The 17012-nt window shown below is 45.0% G+C and overlaps 1 protein-coding gene across 1 annotated transcript in view; it reads right to left on the bottom strand.

The window, feature by feature from the left end:
• Positions 1-5948: 5948 nt before the first annotated feature.
• Lancl1 (LanC like glutathione S-transferase 1) overlaps positions 5949-17012 on the bottom strand; it is a 34703-nt gene continuing 23639 nt past the window's right edge. The window contains exons 4-9 of the mRNA XM_006974962.4: positions 12650-12785; positions 11978-12124; positions 9487-9669; positions 7394-7570; positions 6881-6953; positions 5949-6127 (exon numbers count right to left, since the gene is read on the bottom strand). Of these exons, the coding sequence (XP_006975024.1) occupies positions 6051-6127; positions 6881-6953; positions 7394-7570; positions 9487-9669; positions 11978-12124; positions 12650-12785 (793 nt within the window). The 3' untranslated portion in view covers positions 5949-6050. The remainder of the gene's footprint in view (positions 6128-6880; positions 6954-7393; positions 7571-9486; positions 9670-11977; positions 12125-12649; positions 12786-17012) is intronic.

Here is a 17012-nt window from a genome sequence, read left to right as displayed (position 1 = left end):
CAGTTTGAGCCAAACAACCATCTTCCGTATCCAGAGTGCCTAGTCCAGACCCATGGGGGCTCCACAGCCACCAGTCCACAGTTCATGGGCTTCCACTAGTGTGGGCAGTCATCTCTGCACATCCTCCCATCATGATCTCGACGCCCCTTGCCTGCAGAATCCCTCCCCTCTCTCATCAATTGGATTCCCGGAGCCCAGCCTGGTGCCTGGCCATGAATCTCTGTATCTGCCTCCATCAGTCACTGGACAAAGGTACTATGATGACTGCTAGGTTATTTGCTAGGCTGGTCACTAGAACAGACCAGTCCAGGCACCCTATGGCAGCAGACCAAGGTGGGGTCAACCTTGTGGATTCCTGAGAGCCTCCCCAGCACCCTGCCTCTTCCTATTCCCATGATGTCCTTATCTATCATGTACAACCAGTTTTCTTGACTCTCATATACTTTATCTCTCCTCACTACAGGCTGGTCCCACAGGCCCATTTCATACTGACATCACTTGTTCATCGATGTGTCCACTTCAGAAGTCTTTTGCAAGCAGATGTCATCCCAGTCCTCATGGGATGCTACAACTAGCACATGCTAGCAGTGGTCTTCTCATTTTCAAGTTTAAAAGCAACTTGTGCCATGAGCCAATGACTAGAAGACATGGGATGATCTGTGAACTACTTCTAGAGTATGTGCATCTTAACAGGGTTCAAGGAAAGGAATTTAACCTTATTTGAAATATTTTTACTGAGAATTTCCTATGTACAATGGTCTTTGCTATTAACCACCGCTTCCCGAACTCCTGGCTGATCCACCCCTCCCCTGCCCTGTTTCCTCTATTGTTTTTGTTTTTTTTCAAATAGCCCAATTTGTGCTGCCCATATATGCATGGGTGTGGCACCCAAACTCTTCAAGAAAGCTCTTTCTCTGCAGCAGCCATCTCTCTCTCCCTTCATGCTGGGATGCTGACTTGCTTGATCTTGTTATTAACTTATCTAACTTATTAACAATGATACTACTGGGGGTTTCCCAGTTGACTAAATGAGAGAATCTGAAGGAATAAGTGGCTTTATGTCTTCAGCTTTCCCTCCGACCTGCCCATCACCAGGGCTATCCAAATGGATTAATGGCAACTGCTTCTAGGCTGGCTGCGTGCCTATAAAGGCATCTAACTGCAGCATTTCCATAAAGAAGCCATAGAGCACACGAGAGTCGGGCTTATGTCGGGCTTCACGACACAAGGGAGAGAACAGTTGGCACCAGCGCAAATATCCGAACATTTTGCAATTGCTTGGCTAATCACCCGTGTTCTTCAGATGGAGTTGCCAGAACAGGGGCTGCTTTGTGCATGCAGAACCTACTGTACATACACACAGACGCGTCCAAAGCGTGCAAGCCATAAAGACAGGGCACTGCTCAGAGCACGCTAGAATAGGCGTGCCTGTAGCACACAATCTGACAGTACTAATAGTGCACAAAGGATCTGTGAGAGTGCACGTGAACTGGTAAATGCCAGTTTCTGAGAAAACAGCCAGCTTACAGCGAGCCCCCATCAGCACTTTGAGATGACAAATACTTTCCTTCCTATCCAGGTCCACCAGAGAAATTAGGTCATTTTGATAGTACTTTACAAACTGATTCATAAGGAGTCCGTCTTTCCCCTCCATAACCACTAAATGCCACACAAAGGCTTCTCCAACACTTATTTGCAGAGTGACAGGACATTAGCTGCAGACTTAATGTCACCATGGTTGTAATTTGCATGTTGATGGAAAGTTAACATAATGTAGAGATGTGAAATTAAGTTGGCTGACTATGAGAAGTGGCCCTGCTAAGATCCATTTCTCTATCCTCATTAGCCCTCGTTTTGGCTCACTGTCTGTGCTTTCTCTCATTGCCACCGGAACTGTAAAATATGTCCCCAAGGATGCACTACCCAGGCTCCAGGAAGACTGTTTATCAGCTCACACAGTGGAACTGTGGAGCCAGCGTGGTCTCCACTGCAAGAGAGCCAGTGTCCTGCTTTAACTGACCACAGCGTTGGAGAGGAGAGTGTGGATACGAAACAACGGAACAGCAACTTCTCCGGGGAGAGATTTATAGGGTGAGTTTACATGGTGCTTGTAAGGATAAAGAACACGCGAGGCCTTTGGGGCACCGAGTCCGTAGTGGGGATTATTGTGGGAAAAGAAAAATGACATAAATCCCCATTGTCTAGTGATCAGAGAATAGGGAAGGGACAAAGGATTAATAAGAAGACCGTGAACAAACAAATTATGGGCAAGTGGAAAGGGCCAAACTGCTTAAACTTTGATTGTTTTTAATACAATGACAACTGGGTTTGCGTAGTTTGCTAGGGAGAGGTAAGCAAGAACAGGGTCACTATGGAATCCGGTGACTACTGCAGGGCTGTCCCTCCACGCCTCACTGCCTGCATCTACATACAGACTTGACACCAACATGCATACCTTCATTTCATCTGAAGGAGAGAAAAATGATCAAACCCATCCTTGGTGTGGAGTCATTCAGTCAACAGAGGCGAGAGACAAAGGTCATTCTAGCATTTGTGCTCAGAGATGAAAACACATGCCTTGGACAAACACTGGCAAACTTCCGACTTGCTGGGTCACGAGAAGTGGAAGTCTCCCGGGTGACTGGGCAGATCGCCTTTCCCTAGGATTCTGCCTCATTCAGTGACTTCAGTTCAAGCTCCCTTAGAACGGGGAGCAGGGAGAATTGCTACAAGAAGGCTGTCAGTCACTGACTGCAGGTAGACTCAGATAAGCACAAGGTGGGTGATGCACCGCATGGCTCAAACTCTTGGAGATTCTTCCTAATTGTATCATGATCAGATATGATAACATTTTCCTTCTATAAATCCGATGTTAGCAAGGAGTGGAACAACAGTGAAGTAAAGATAGGAACGAATCCCAGGGAGCAGGTTTATAGAGAAAAAGAAAAGCCACGATTTACCATTATGGAGAAATAACTTGCAAGTTCAAACATAAGCAAACAACAGCAGGCAATAGTAACATTTTATTGAAGGCTAGTCAGTCGATACAGATATGATCCCAGCCCTTCCCAGTAAGTGGCAATGGAACCTTGGGCTGATCCCTGAATGTCCCCAAGACTGATTCCAGTTGACAGGATGTAAAGTGTTCTCCTACAGCCCAGTGGTACAGAGAACTCAGAAACACGCTCTCACATGTTTCAGGGAAGCAGACAAGGAATTGGAATTTAGAAAGATTAAGTAGGGACCACACCTATTTCTAGGAGCCTAAGAAGTATATAAATAAATGTTCCTGCTCACATTGTTTATTTCAGAATTAGGTGGTGGATGGCAAGGGCACCGTAAAAAACCAGATATAAACTGCCCTGAGGACATAGGAGCAGAGTGCTGCAGTTCAATTACTCAGGGAAATGGGAATAAGGAGGAAAGAAGTACCCTCAGGTCCCCCTTTAGCTAACTCTAGCTACAAATGGATGAGACATGAGTGAAGAAAAGGGAACCAGATGACTCTAAGGACCAAAGACTGACAGATGGGAGGAAATGAACGTCTGGTGGGAACTATGGAGCTGGTCATGGTAATGTTGACATTTTACATGATGGACGGTTAAGGGCGGAAATGTACAATGTGATAAATACACTGCTTGCCAGGCTCTGTACATTTTACCGTCCAGTCTCCGTATGGAGATTAGCGATGCCACTGAGTTCCCCGGAAACCTCTGGAAGGTTTTTAAACCAAGAAGACCATCTGAGGAACAAAAGCAACAGCGCTGCTTCCGCACAGTGCTGGAGAGGTGTGGGCGTGAGCTTCGGACTGTACCTGAGTTTAAAAAGCCTAGAAAACTCCATGTCTACAAGGGGCACAGAGTCTGTCAGTGTAGTAAGTTCAAAAGCTACAGCGGAGATGGAAGCGGAACCGTTTGTGTCGATGGATCTGTTCATGGATGGTAACATGCAGAAGGCAGCTCAGACACCCACAAGGGCGAAGGTCGAAACTCTTTCTGGGGCTACATTAGTCAGGATGCCTGGGGAAGTACTGTGACCAACACTCTCGATGGACCAAAATACTGGTTCTTTTCTTTTAATAAGTGAGGACAGTAGCTGATAGTACAGGCAGAATACAGTAGGTCACTTAACTAAACCAAGTGGGCTTCTTTTCTGAAGCTGGACAGCCCGCCAAACAGATGCCCTCTGCTGTCTATGATTCTCACTTACAAATACCGACGCCATCGATGCAGCCTTCACCAGGCAGTCTGCACACAGCATCCAGCAGCACTTGAGAGGGTGAAGTCAAACACGTCCCTGAGGTACAGGGGCCACAGAAGGAGCAATCCAACCCCAGGAACTGAGCATTGAGCTGTTCTTTGGATCCTACTGTAGGTAGCCTTTAAAGGGCCAGAAAATTACACATAGTATTAGCTATTTTGGTGCCAATCAGAAAATAACGGGATTATTCCTCACAGCAACCAGCACAGACTCCATGGGGACTCGATTTCCAATAAAAATAGCATGACCACGAGAGCCACAAAAGAGCCATTAACTATTCTCTGACCCTGTAGCATTAAAGCTGGCAAATGTTCCCAGTCGGTTACAAAGGGCCTGCGTAGGCCTGTGATATGAGGAGGAAGAGGGGGCGAAGAAGTCAAAAAGCATCTGGTCAGAGTTAGAAGCACTAAGGAGTCCTGACTCAATAAAGCAACCCGACTCCATGCTCTCAGACTCGGACGGGGCTGCACTTGGGATATGTAAAGACTGAGCTGTTACCAGCATGGAGGCCATAATATCAGATGCCTCCGAAGAACAAGAGTTCTTGTCAAAAGCTCTGTTCTCTTAGAAGCTATTGGTTACAGCATCTCCCTCCCCACCCGCTTTGTAAGCCTAAGCAGACTCTGTCCTATCTGGTGAGAAGATCAATGTTCAGATCATCTCACAGGGAGGGGCGACTGTGGCATTAAGCACAGCCAGAAAAGCAAGGAAAACCTAACCCAGACTTTCAAAGCTCAGGCTGGAAGACTGTCTCAGCAAATTTACACACAAAATCTACTTCCAGATCTCACAGGAACATTTAAGGCCAAACATTTTTCAACTAAACATTTCCAAAATACATCGGAAAACAAGGAACTGTTGTTGGTGAATTAACTTTCAGATCAGAATGTGCATCACAACCATTTTTAAGTTTTGATAACATTGCTGGAATACAGTGCTCATGTGGCTCACTGACAATGGTATTTCTAGTTCAGACAGGGACCAGAAATTTAAAAAATGACTTTTAGGTCCCACGTCTAGTCTGTAATTCTTACAGTTTTTCTTCCAGAAGCATGGGTTATATTTTTGTCCCCTTTAATAATCAACCACTTGGAGAAAACCAAGTCATAAAACTACTCTCTGTTGGAGGAAAAATATTCAACAGAAGAGATGGAAGGCAATATTCAACGATGGCCATTTACATACAATCTGTCCACCTGTGCTGACGTGTGTGTGTGTGTGTGTGTGTGTGTGTGTGTGTGTGTGTGTGTGTGTGTGTTCACACCTGAGTGCTGGGGACAGAACCTAGGGCCTCCTGTATGCTAGAAAAGTGTTCTACTACTCAGCTATTCCCCAGATCTCTCTCACCTCTTTATTCTGAAATGGGGTATCACTAAGTTGTTCAGGTTGGCCTTGAACTTGTGATCTTCCTGCCTCCATCTTCTTAGCAGACAGGCTAGCATGCTACCAGTCATGGCTTATTGAATTTTTAGAAAACATTTTAAAGAGCACTAACACATTATTACAGTCATAAAATTAAATAAGAGGAAGATTTCCTCTTAAGTCTGTAAATACTATTCCTGTCAATTATCCTTCCCTTTGGAAGAAAATTAAGATGGCTTTCACTTACACTTTGAAATAAAAGTAAATAATAAAAGGAAGGTGCTGAACTGCTGAAGACAAAGGATGGAAATAAAAACCCAACAACATCAAGTACACAGTTTCATTCTGCGCCTTCCAAAGCAGCGGAAGCACTTAGCCTAGGCTGGAATATACAGAGAGGGTCATGCTGCCGGGGACGTGCTTTCCTTTCAGAGTTCAAATGCAGGGAACTTGGCCTTTGTGGGGACTAACAGGTCAGTCAAGAAATATATTGTTCCAGCCATCCCTAAAGGAAGAGAAAAAGGTACAAGTCATTACACCAAATGGCTTCATTTTATAATGTGGTTCTTTCTTTTCTTTTTAGTATTAACATTATGCTAAGGCATGGGATGCTCCCTGTAATTCATAACATGCATTCCACATCAGAGGCCCCTAGAGGGGCTCTTGTTTTTTTTTTTTTTTTTTTTTTTTTCTAGGGGGAAGAGAGGAAAGAGAACGGGGGCCAACAAGTTGAAACCACCTGGCCATGTGTGACCTCCTTCACCAGAGCACTGTGGCCACTGACCTCTCTGAGGCTCTGTGTCCATGACTCAGCATGTGGCTCCTGGCTCCATAAATGGTGGTCACCATTACAGCTATGAATATTAAAGTCTGGTGGTAGTATGCCTACTAATTTACTTTTTTTTTTTAATATGGGTTTCCAAATGGTAAATGACTGATGATGATCTTGAACTGCTGATCTCCTGCCTCAACGGTCTCCATCCCGAGTGCTGAGATTACAGCCGACATTTCAGGTGTGTGCCAACATGGCCGTCCATGCAGTGTGAAGGACGGAACTCAGGCTTCATTTACACTAAGCAAGCGCTCTACTAACAAGTGGGCTCTACCCCCGGCCTTGCTAACTGACCTGACATTTGAGGAAACAGGAAGTATATGTTCAATGGGCTGTAAAAACCTGTTGGCTGCTTCAACTGGAATCCAAACACATTATCACTGAGCAGAGTAGTAGTTGATGGTGTAAGTCACGTGTGAAAGATACCTTCAAAGAGGGAGTAGGGGGTGTCCGGTGTCCTGCATCCATGCTCTCCATAATCCAAGCACCACTCAGCAAACTGAAAAGGAGACCAAGTTCAATGACTGTAGTTATTTCTTCAGAGACCCGAGAAACTTGTGAAAATTCTGTGTTACTTGGATAAATTCCCAAACCACAAGTCAGAGACGAAGAGTTACTTTTGAGAAAGTGTTGTCTGAAGGCAGGTACCTGGCTTGGGAGGAGTTCAGTGAGCAGTGCGAGCCACAGGCTGCCAGCCAATGGTGTCAAAGAACAAAACGCCCCTCCATCTTTCAGCTTCTACTCCCACAATGACCAAGCAGAATCTACCCTTCAGAGGAACGTTAATGTAACTGAATGGTTCCTGAAGGTTCTTCTTAAAGAACATGTTTGTCAACTCTAAGCTCATGGACGTATTATAAATCAACAGACTCGGATAGACCTGAGCCCCTTCAACCTCCCAAGAAGCTGCTTCCCCACGCACAGCCTGACACCACCTACCTTACAGGCCCTGTACAGGTACTTTACATCTTGTGTGAGGTTGTAGAGCGCCAGGAAGGCATAGGCATTCCCTGCAGCACCATGGCACAGCCCATAGCCCTTCTTCAGCAGTCCATACTGCCAGACCACGTCAGCACACTGGTAGGCAGCAGAGAGGTACTGTTCCTCTTTGAACACCTGCAAGGTCAGGGGACATACATGAGTCCCATCATCTGGGGCATAAGGGAGAATCCTCCAGGCAGCCCTTTCTGAAGAAAAGGCAAGGTGGGGAAGAAGAGGAGGAGGTATGGCAAGAAGAGATAAGGAACGCAGCGACAGAATGTGGGTACTGCCAATGATGAATTCTTAACATTGATGTGTATCATAGTTATTTGTCAACTTGACACAAGCCTAGGCACACCCAGGAAGAGGGAATCTCAACTGGGGAACTGTCCCATCAGACTGGGCTGGTGGCCATGTCTGCAGGGTGTTTCCTTGACTGCTGATTGGTGGGGGAGGGCCCAGTTCACTGTGGGTGGTGCCATCCTGGCACGTAGTCCCGGGTTGTGTAAGACAGCGGGCTGAGCATGGTGGGGAAGGGAACTATTAAACAGCATCCCTCCATGGAGTCTGCGTCAGTTCCTGCCTCCAGGTTCCTACCTTGGCTTCCCGTCATGTTAGACTAACCTATCAGCCACAAACCCTCCCCTACTCCAAGCTTCTTTAGTCTGTTTTCTCACAATGACAGAAAAGGAAACTAAGATAACTGGTTTGCTTTTTAAAAATAACTGGGTTTGATCTTTTGTGTTTTCTTTTCTAAGCTTTATAAATGTGTGTGTGTGTGTGTGTGTGTGTGTGTGTGTGTGTGTGTGTGTCTGTGTGTGTGTGTGTGTCTGTGTGTGTGTGACTGATGCAGCACAGTACTGAACTGGCCACTTGTTCTCATTACCAATTCCTGTCCAAAGAACACACAACAGCTGCTGAGTAACTATGACACCCTTCACCATCAGAGTGTCGTTACACACTGGGGAAGAATCCATGAGCTATTGTATTTTTGTGTGCATGTGTGTGTTATATGAGGGCATATGTGTGTGGATACCTACGGAGGCCAAAGTCCAAGTCAGATGTGTTCTCTAGTTGCTCTCCACCGTATTTTTGAGATAGGGTTTCCTACTCACCCTGGAGCTCAAGGATTAGGAATACTAGCTGGCCAGTGATCCCTGGGCATCTCTTTGTCTCCACCTCCTCAGCACCACGACTGCTTTTCTATGCACACAATTCAGTGGCATCATTATCATCATGAGATTGTGCACATATCACTTCTATTTTCATCACTGCACATCGAGCAATAGGCCCTCCTTCCCTGCTCTCTACTTCCTGGCCCTGATATCCTCTAGTTTCTGTCTCCATAAATATGCCTACTCTAGACACCTCCTACTAGCCATTATTTCATATAAGTGTAATTTCCTCTTTTGATTGCATTTCTGGGTGTCTATTTATTTTGTTTAGCATCTTTTCCAAGTTATGAGTATTATAGTATATATTTCACTCCCTTTTATGACTGGATACTGTTCTACCACATACACACACTGTATTTTATCTATACATTCATCTATTGATGGATAACTGACGTTTTGGTATTATTCACGTTCTGGCTTTTGAGTGGAGCCGTTATCAACAGTCATGTGCATCTATCTCTTTGAATTATTTCATTTATTTTTTTTGGGGGGGGGCATAAGCCTAGAAGTGGAATTGCTAGGTTATATGTTAAGTGCTTGATTTTTAAAGGACCAGCAATCTGTCTGCCCAGCAGCTGTACCATTTCACATTCCTGCAGCAATGTATAAGGATTCTGCTTTTGGTCATGCTTCTGGAGTATTTATCTGGGCTCTGCCACTGCCGTTATCACCTCGGTTACTCTGCCAGTGAAGTGCTATGAGATGGTACCCACTAAGGTGGGAAGGACTGGGAGGATGGATGCTCACCCATTCAGCACAATGACCTTATAGTTAGCAGTTGGTTCATACTCCTTTAACCATTAGGAGAATAGTGTTAAGTTACGGAAGCGTTTGCTATGTGTTTTACTTTCAGTGAAGTAAGAAAACATGAGATACCTTGTAGGCCTGGATGAGCATGTAGATGACACCAGGGGCACCATGGCACCAGTGGACAAGCAGGTCTCTGGTGTCATCCAAACACGGAGGGAAATTGCCAGAAGGGAACTTCAGCTGGCAGACAAAGTCGACACTGGGCTTCACCAAACCATGTAACTTTGCTTGGCTCACCTGAAGGCTAGGCTAAAAATGAGAAACAGATTGTCAGTTCTGATGAAGAAAAAGACATTCCTAGAACTCAAAATGACTTTTAAACTAGAAAAAAAAAAATCACAACTAATAGGAAATTCTAAGTCATTAAAAGGCTTTACATCTTCTAATTTTTTCTTTTTTTGTTTTTTTTTTGTTTTTTTGTTTTTTTTTTTGTTTTTGTTTTTCGAGAGAGGGTTTCTCTGTGTAGCTTTGCGCCTTTTCCTGGAACTCACTCGGTAGCCCAGGCTGGCCTCGAACTCCCAGAGATCCGCCTGCCTCTGCCTCCCGAGTGCTGGGATTAAAGGCGTGCGCCACCACCGCCCGGCCATCTTCTAATTTTTTCATCCGCTGGATATTGCTGTTTTCCAATTTTTTGAATAATGGAACAAACTACAACTGAGCTGTTAATTAAGTCTCAAGGCCTTCTGTACGTATTATTTCCAATGTCTGTTGGACACATTCACGAGTATTTTTCCTAAGTCAGTGCTTTCAAACAAGAGTAAAACAGATGTCCGTCAAGTGCAGAGATGCACTGACTGCCAAACTCGGCTCCCACTTTCCGAAAGAGAGGCGGTGGGTGCTATCCGCAGCGGGGAAGGGCACGGGGCTGGGAGACGTGAGACCCGAGGCAGAACTGCGGCGTGGCTCAACACCAGTTGAAAATGACTTGTTCATGGATTATTCTGCTACGAGAAGGCATAGATTTATACGGCACAGTGAGTCAGGGCACACGGCTGTCATTTGGGATATAATTTTGTCATTTCTCTTTCTGATCCTGCTCTTAATTCAATGCCTTGCTCATTCTTTAAAAGATACATTCAACGTACTGCCTTCCAGCTGGGGGTAGGGTGTGTGGGGCAAGGGGTGCAAGGCCATGGGGTACATAGTCCAGAGGTGGTTCTGGGAAGGACGTGTGTAGTGTGTTCTCAGGATTCTGTGTTCTTCAAGACACGTAAAAACAGTACTGTACATAAAACATATTATTCAATAGAAAGAATTAAAAGCTGAGTAAGTCACTCTCCAGGAATTATCCAACGTGGCCCAGAAGTAATATTGTCCAATTTTATGTTGTTATCTAGGCACATTCACGAATGGATTTTCATTACTAAAAATTTCATCTTTTCAAACAGATAACAGCCTGGAAATTGAAAAATCAATACTGTGGTTTTCAGATTTCTTATTAGAGCTAACAAAAAGAGGCAGGGCAGATATCTCCTGACTATCAGATTTAATGACAGGTCAACAAGGCCACCCATTCACTGACATGTACGATTTTAACTCACCTGGAATGTCAGAAGACACAACCTTTCTTTCATGAAAGCTTTTTGAGAATCTACATGTAGTTCTAGAAGTAAGAGAAGCTGAGAGAGCATTCCAGAAAAGGGAATTTAAATCTTGGTTGTCAAAAATGCTAATTATACAACTTGTAATGGAAAACAGAGTGGATGGATGGATGGATGAATGAATGAATAAATAAATAAATGAATAAATAAACAAACACAGGTTGGCCTCCAATCACTGCTCCCAAACTGTGACTCTATTTAAAAGCAATCATGGGTTGAGGGCAGGTATGCCACTGGTTTTACCTTCTTCCAGCCAGATGGTAACGTGTCCACCCATGCATGCATGCTGGATGCAGGAGTGCAGCACCTTCCTTTATGTGACTGCACTTTGTCACAGGGAGACACGTGCCTCTGCTGCCATGAAGAATCCATTTTCTCATTTGCAATCGCCAGATGTTCCCTTAAAATGGCACGCTCTGAGTTATCTTTCTGGCCTCTCGAGTTCTATTTGTCTTCAGTCTCTCTCACTTTGACTGATGCCTCCCAGTACTGTCAGAACCTAAGAACTACTGGGCATAGCACATTCTGCTACTTTTCAGGCAAGTCAGACAAAAATTTACTGGAAAGTCTTCTTGGCTTTACTCCCTTGGTGAGCCTTAGGCAGCGTGTGCTCATTTGTTTTTATAGATTTGTTTTTACTCCTGGAATTTGTTTCATTGGGTTGTTCTTTATAGTAACAGGGAATGATCCATGTAATTCAAGGCATTTTCCGAGAGAGAACAGCACTTCCCATAGAATTAGCGGCTGAGATACTGCTCCAGGGGCACTCTGTGGGTACATGTTCACCTGGAACCCGCGCACCATCCCCAGGATGGAGTCTTTCTGCTTTCAGACCTGAAGATGCACCAGGGCTGCAGCACCTTTGCTGAGGTCAGGTGACATGGTGACCACAGAAGGGAAGCCAGCACACGTGTGGGTATCTATCATCTGATGGTCTCACTGCAAGCATCCCTTACCTGCATTAGGTAGTAATAGATTCCCGCCAGGCCATGAGCAGCTCCCACGTAATATTCCTGGTACCACTCATACATCAGTGGAGACTTTGCTGTGAACTTTCTCTTTCTAGCTAGGTTCTCCCCAGAATTTAAGATTGCTTCACCAATCTACAGAGAGAAAGCCAAGCAAAACAACAAGATGATTAGACGAAAAGTGTTCTTGGTGGAGGCAAGGAACTTTTTGTTAAGAAGTACTGATTACTGGTAGGGAGTAAGACATCATCTTGCACTGGGAAGGACACAGCTCCCTTCTGAGAAGTGTGGATGTATTCTGCCTAGAAGACGGTTCAGGAGGATCCTCAAGTCTTTCTATTAGCACTTTTAAGAACCTACATGTCTTCTAAAAGAAAGCCTCTAGGCACTGAAGGAGATACCTGCATCTGAGAGATGAGATCTGCACTCCATCTCCCCCAGAAGGGCTTCTGAACTACCAAATGGAGCAGGACAGCCTGCTGACTCCTACTGCTCCTGACAGGGCTTCCCGCAGACTGAGTGTGAAGCTGCAGGCTCTCTGTGTCTGATCCACAGAGATCAAAACATGTGGTCTTTCTACCTGGGATGTGCTAACTGGAGAGACAGAGCATGTAAACAGATGCCTAAAAAACACTCCTAAAACCCACAAAACTGTATTACCTGCTGAATATGGCTTTGAGGAATCTTCTCCTCTCCAAAGTTCTTATTGACAAAAAGCAGAGCAAAGATGTAGCCTATGCGGCCATAGAGCATTTCATTTGGTGCATGGGGATCAATCTTATTTAGGTGAATGAGCCTAGGAACAGAAACACGTGTCTATGATCAACCTACAGGGATCAGACGTTAGCATATAAAGTGGTCCGCTGAAATATATATACACCGCGACCCATACACATACATACCTAAAACCACAGTTTAAAGATGAGGCCCGTTCAATGGAAGTGGTAAAACATAACTTAAGCAGTGGGGATCAGAGGAGCTGGAGATGGCTGCCACCACCGCATTTAGCTGGACTGACTGACACTTAGAGAGCCATTGGCTTCAATGACATGTTTGGCGCATCCCACTCATCACCGCAGCCTGATCTGCCGCAAGATAACATGCAAATGGCACCAAGTCCTCGCTTGAGCTCTGATTGTTAGAAACAATCTTGACTACCAAGTTGTGTCTGTATGTGAGTGTGTCTCTAGATTTGTGTACATATAAGCACACATACATGTATGCATAAATATGAATTTAACCCAGCAGTGTTCTGCCACACCCTTCAGAGTCCTTCCCCATCAAGCACACACAGACCGGTCTCATTCTTTAGACGTTGCACACAGTCATTTATTAGGTTCTTACTGATGGACTCGGCGCAGCTTCTCAAAGTTCTTATGGGTTCTGTTTCCAGTTAAGTAGCAGCAAGACTTTGAAAAGGAAATAGCAGCAGATAGGTGGGGCGGAATCTGGAATAACAGACTGGAGGTGTATTTCCCCTTCCAATATTCCCTTGGCCTGAACTCAGTGCCGTCAAACACACAGAATGGGTAGCAGCAGGCTGACAGTGCGCCCACAAGGAGCTTGTGGAACAGGAAAGGAAGGTCCGTAATAAAGGACTAGAGTGGGTAAGGCCTGTTTCTCTCCCTGGCTGTCTGGTGGCCTGGCAACAGGCATCTTATACCTCCAGCAGAAGGAACAGCAGCGGGAACTCACAGGAGCCCCAACTCTGAGGGAGAGAACCTTCCTCGGAGACGAGCGGCCCTGTGGTTCCAGGAGAAGGGTAAACCCTACTTTACCTCTGACTTCTGTGTGCTTAGCCCGGAAGCAGGCTCAGTGAGGAAACATGGACAGCTGGGCAACCGTACCCCAGGCAACCAGGAAGTAGGGGAAGACCGCAGAGGAGCTAAGCTTGGAAGACTCCACAGATTAGGTAGCCTCAACTCTGAGAACGAACCTTTTTTTTTTGAGACAGGTTTCTCTGTGTAGCCCTGGCTGTCCTGGACCTTGTTCTGTAGACCAGGCTGGCCTCACAGAGCTCCACCTGCCCCTGCCTCCCCAGTGCTAGGACTGAAGGTGCGCACCACCACTGGCTGGCTGCTTTAGGATTTTTAATCACACGGAGTTTTGAAAATATAACTCAACTTTCTTGAAATTAGTCTATGAATTTCAATGTGATCCCATTTAAGTTATTAAAACACTTGAAATTTTTGTTAAAACTTAACAAAATAATATTAGTATGAAAAACCCAGGGCTTTTCTGGAAAAATCAAATGATACCTGATTTTTTTTTTTTTTTTTTTTTTGGTTTTTCGAGACAGGGTTTCTCTGTGTAGCTTTGCGCCTTCCCTGGAACTCACTTGGTAGCACAGGCTGGCCTCGAACTCACAGAGATCCGCCTGCCTCTGCCTCCCGAGTGCTGGGATTAAAGGTGTGCGCCACCACCGCCCGGCTGATACCTGATATTTTATGATATACTAAGCATGACATTTCTACTTTGCTATTCCAGGTCTCATCTCTACAAATGAGTCCTGATTTTAAAATTCTCTTATTTGTTGTTGGGGGGAAACTCAACTTCGGATCGTCAGCTTAGTGTGTGTGCCTAACTTGAATTCACACAAGTATTCCAACAAGTCTGGAGCATTACAAGTCACACGGGGTGAATGGTTGTATTTGGAATATTGTAACCAGGAGTCAACAGACAGGGGACTCCACACTTTCTACCAAAATCCACAGCCCGAGCTGGTCAGTAAGCGCAGTAACGAGTGGGAGGCGATGGCCGTCTCGGGAATGAGCTGACAAGGTTGAGGTGTGGGCCTGTGTGTGTGTGCAGCCTTCCTTATCCTTTCACACGTGTCTCGAGGACACCGTGGCTTTCTCGGAGCTACAAGAGCAGGCTGTCAAACTATCATGTGCTCTTCTTCTTACTAAGTATTTGTCCATGTCGTAGAACGAGGCCCTTGCCCAGGCTTTTATTTTCACATAGTCAGGAGTTAGGGTACAGGTGAGGTCGTCTACAGCCACAGCCTCTGGAAGCTACCAATATTTCCCCAGATGGAGACAAGAAACCCAGGCACACGGATCCTTGATAACTGCTCCCACCGGGCCAGACACACACCAGTACATACGTAAGTGGCTATAGCTAGGCAGGCAGAGCATTTGTGAGAAAGGAAATACTCCTCTCCTTCCCTCTTCTACCACTTCTATCCTGTGCTGGGAGGGAAGAGGAACACTGGTCCTATACTGAAAAGGACTTGTTCTTGTGATCAGAATGAAATGATTTTGTGACTAAAACAGCTGACAGACATGGAGCAAAGGCCCAGGAAAGGTATAAAGGATTCTTGTTTTTAAAAATTAAGCAAAAAATTTTAATTAGCTTTATTCATTTTATAAGTGTTTCACTTGAATTATGCATGTGCACCACACATGTGCCTAGTGCTTACACTGGTCAGAGAAGGTATGGGATCCCCTGGAACTAGAGTCTTGGAGATCGTGAACCACCATGTGAATGCTGGGAATTGCTGGGAATTGAACCCAGGTCCTATGTAAGAGCAATGAGAAGAACAATGAGTTCTCGCTTTGCTCTTAACCACTGACTCATCTCTCCACTTCTGGTAGAAAGGATTTTTTTTTTTTTTATGAGCACTTGCTCCTTGGTACAAAAAAGGGGACTCTGAAAGAATGGCATGTTCCAAGTAATTGATGCACCTTAAATTAGCAAACTATATAGATGCTAGTCCTATGTTCTCTTTACTCCTTTTTACAATTATAGGAAATAAACTGGCAGGGTCACCATGGCCAAAAGTTTCTGTAATACAGAAGTTTCTTGTAATGTACTGTAATACTGTTTAAGCTTTGCTCAATGCTAGTGGGGCTGTCTGAGTTGTAGACAGGAGTTCTGTTGTTTTGATTCTCATCCTTCCAGCCCCCTCATGTTATTTGTGTGGAGGCCTGCACCCACTTTTTCCCTAGGGTACTCTTGAGGAGGGAGGAGTGAGAAATATTTAGATAGAAGGACAGAGGTGAGAGAAACAGAAACACAGGACAGCCTCAGGAGGGCCTTGATCCTTATCCATCAGCCCCTTCTGTTTCTTCTAAAGGGCTTTTTATAGGAATGCCAAGGGGTGGAGCAAAAGACCTCCCCCTAGCTTGGCCAAGTGCAAACCCTTCCATTTACCTGGTAACCATGCATGTGGTCAAGCAATCCTCTACTGCAGTCCTGCTGGGTAAACGCAAGCTCAGATCTGCTGTGGATGACTGATTGATAAATAAAACACTGATTGGCCAGTAGTCAGGCGGGACTAACAGAGAGGAGAATTGGGAGAACAGGAAGGTGGAGTGGGAGGAGACACCAGCCTGCTGTCAAGGGAGCAGCATGCAAAGGCAGCAGGTAAAGCCATGGAACATGTGGCGATATATAGATGAACAGAAATGGGCTGAGTATAAGAGTAAGAGCTAGACAATGGTAGGCCTGAGCTAATGGCCGAGCAGTTTAATTAATATGAGCTTCTGAGTGATTATCTTATAAGTAGTTGTGGGGTCCATGGGGCTTCATAGGACTGGAGAAAACTCTAGCTACACAGATCTTACTAGGAAACCTTTGTGGGCCTCCACACTTACTGTTGCAGTGCTGGGGATGAACTCAGTGTCTTGGGCATAATGGTCAAGTGCTCATCCCAGGTTACATCCCCAGTCTCCAATTTTTCTTATACTCAAAAGAAAATACAAACGGCAGCGTTTATGTGTGGTCAAGGTCAAACCTGTTAGTAACAAACTAAAAGAATAACAATCATAGAATTTTTGGGCTACTGAATAAGGTTAATATTACAAAAATACTGGCATTGGTGAGGCTGTATGGGATATGTATGTATGTATGTATATTATGTTTTAGTTTTTGGGGGAGGGTAAGCTATTTCTAGAGGAATCTGTCTAAGGTGTCTTATGTGCCTTGTAATCCAACAATTTTAATTCCAGGAGTTTTTCAGTATTTATCTTTGCAGGCCTGTAACACAAATGACTGGCACATTTACTCTAAATCATTTTCC

The sequence above is a fragment of the Peromyscus maniculatus genome, chromosome 13, assembly GCF_049852395.1.
Source record: "Peromyscus maniculatus bairdii isolate BWxNUB_F1_BW_parent chromosome 13, HU_Pman_BW_mat_3.1, whole genome shotgun sequence".
In the NCBI taxonomy this organism is placed as follows: domain Eukaryota; kingdom Metazoa; phylum Chordata; class Mammalia; order Rodentia; family Cricetidae; genus Peromyscus; species Peromyscus maniculatus.
The sequence above is the reverse complement of the archived record's forward strand: the minus strand, read 5'-3'. Positions and strand labels throughout refer to the sequence as shown.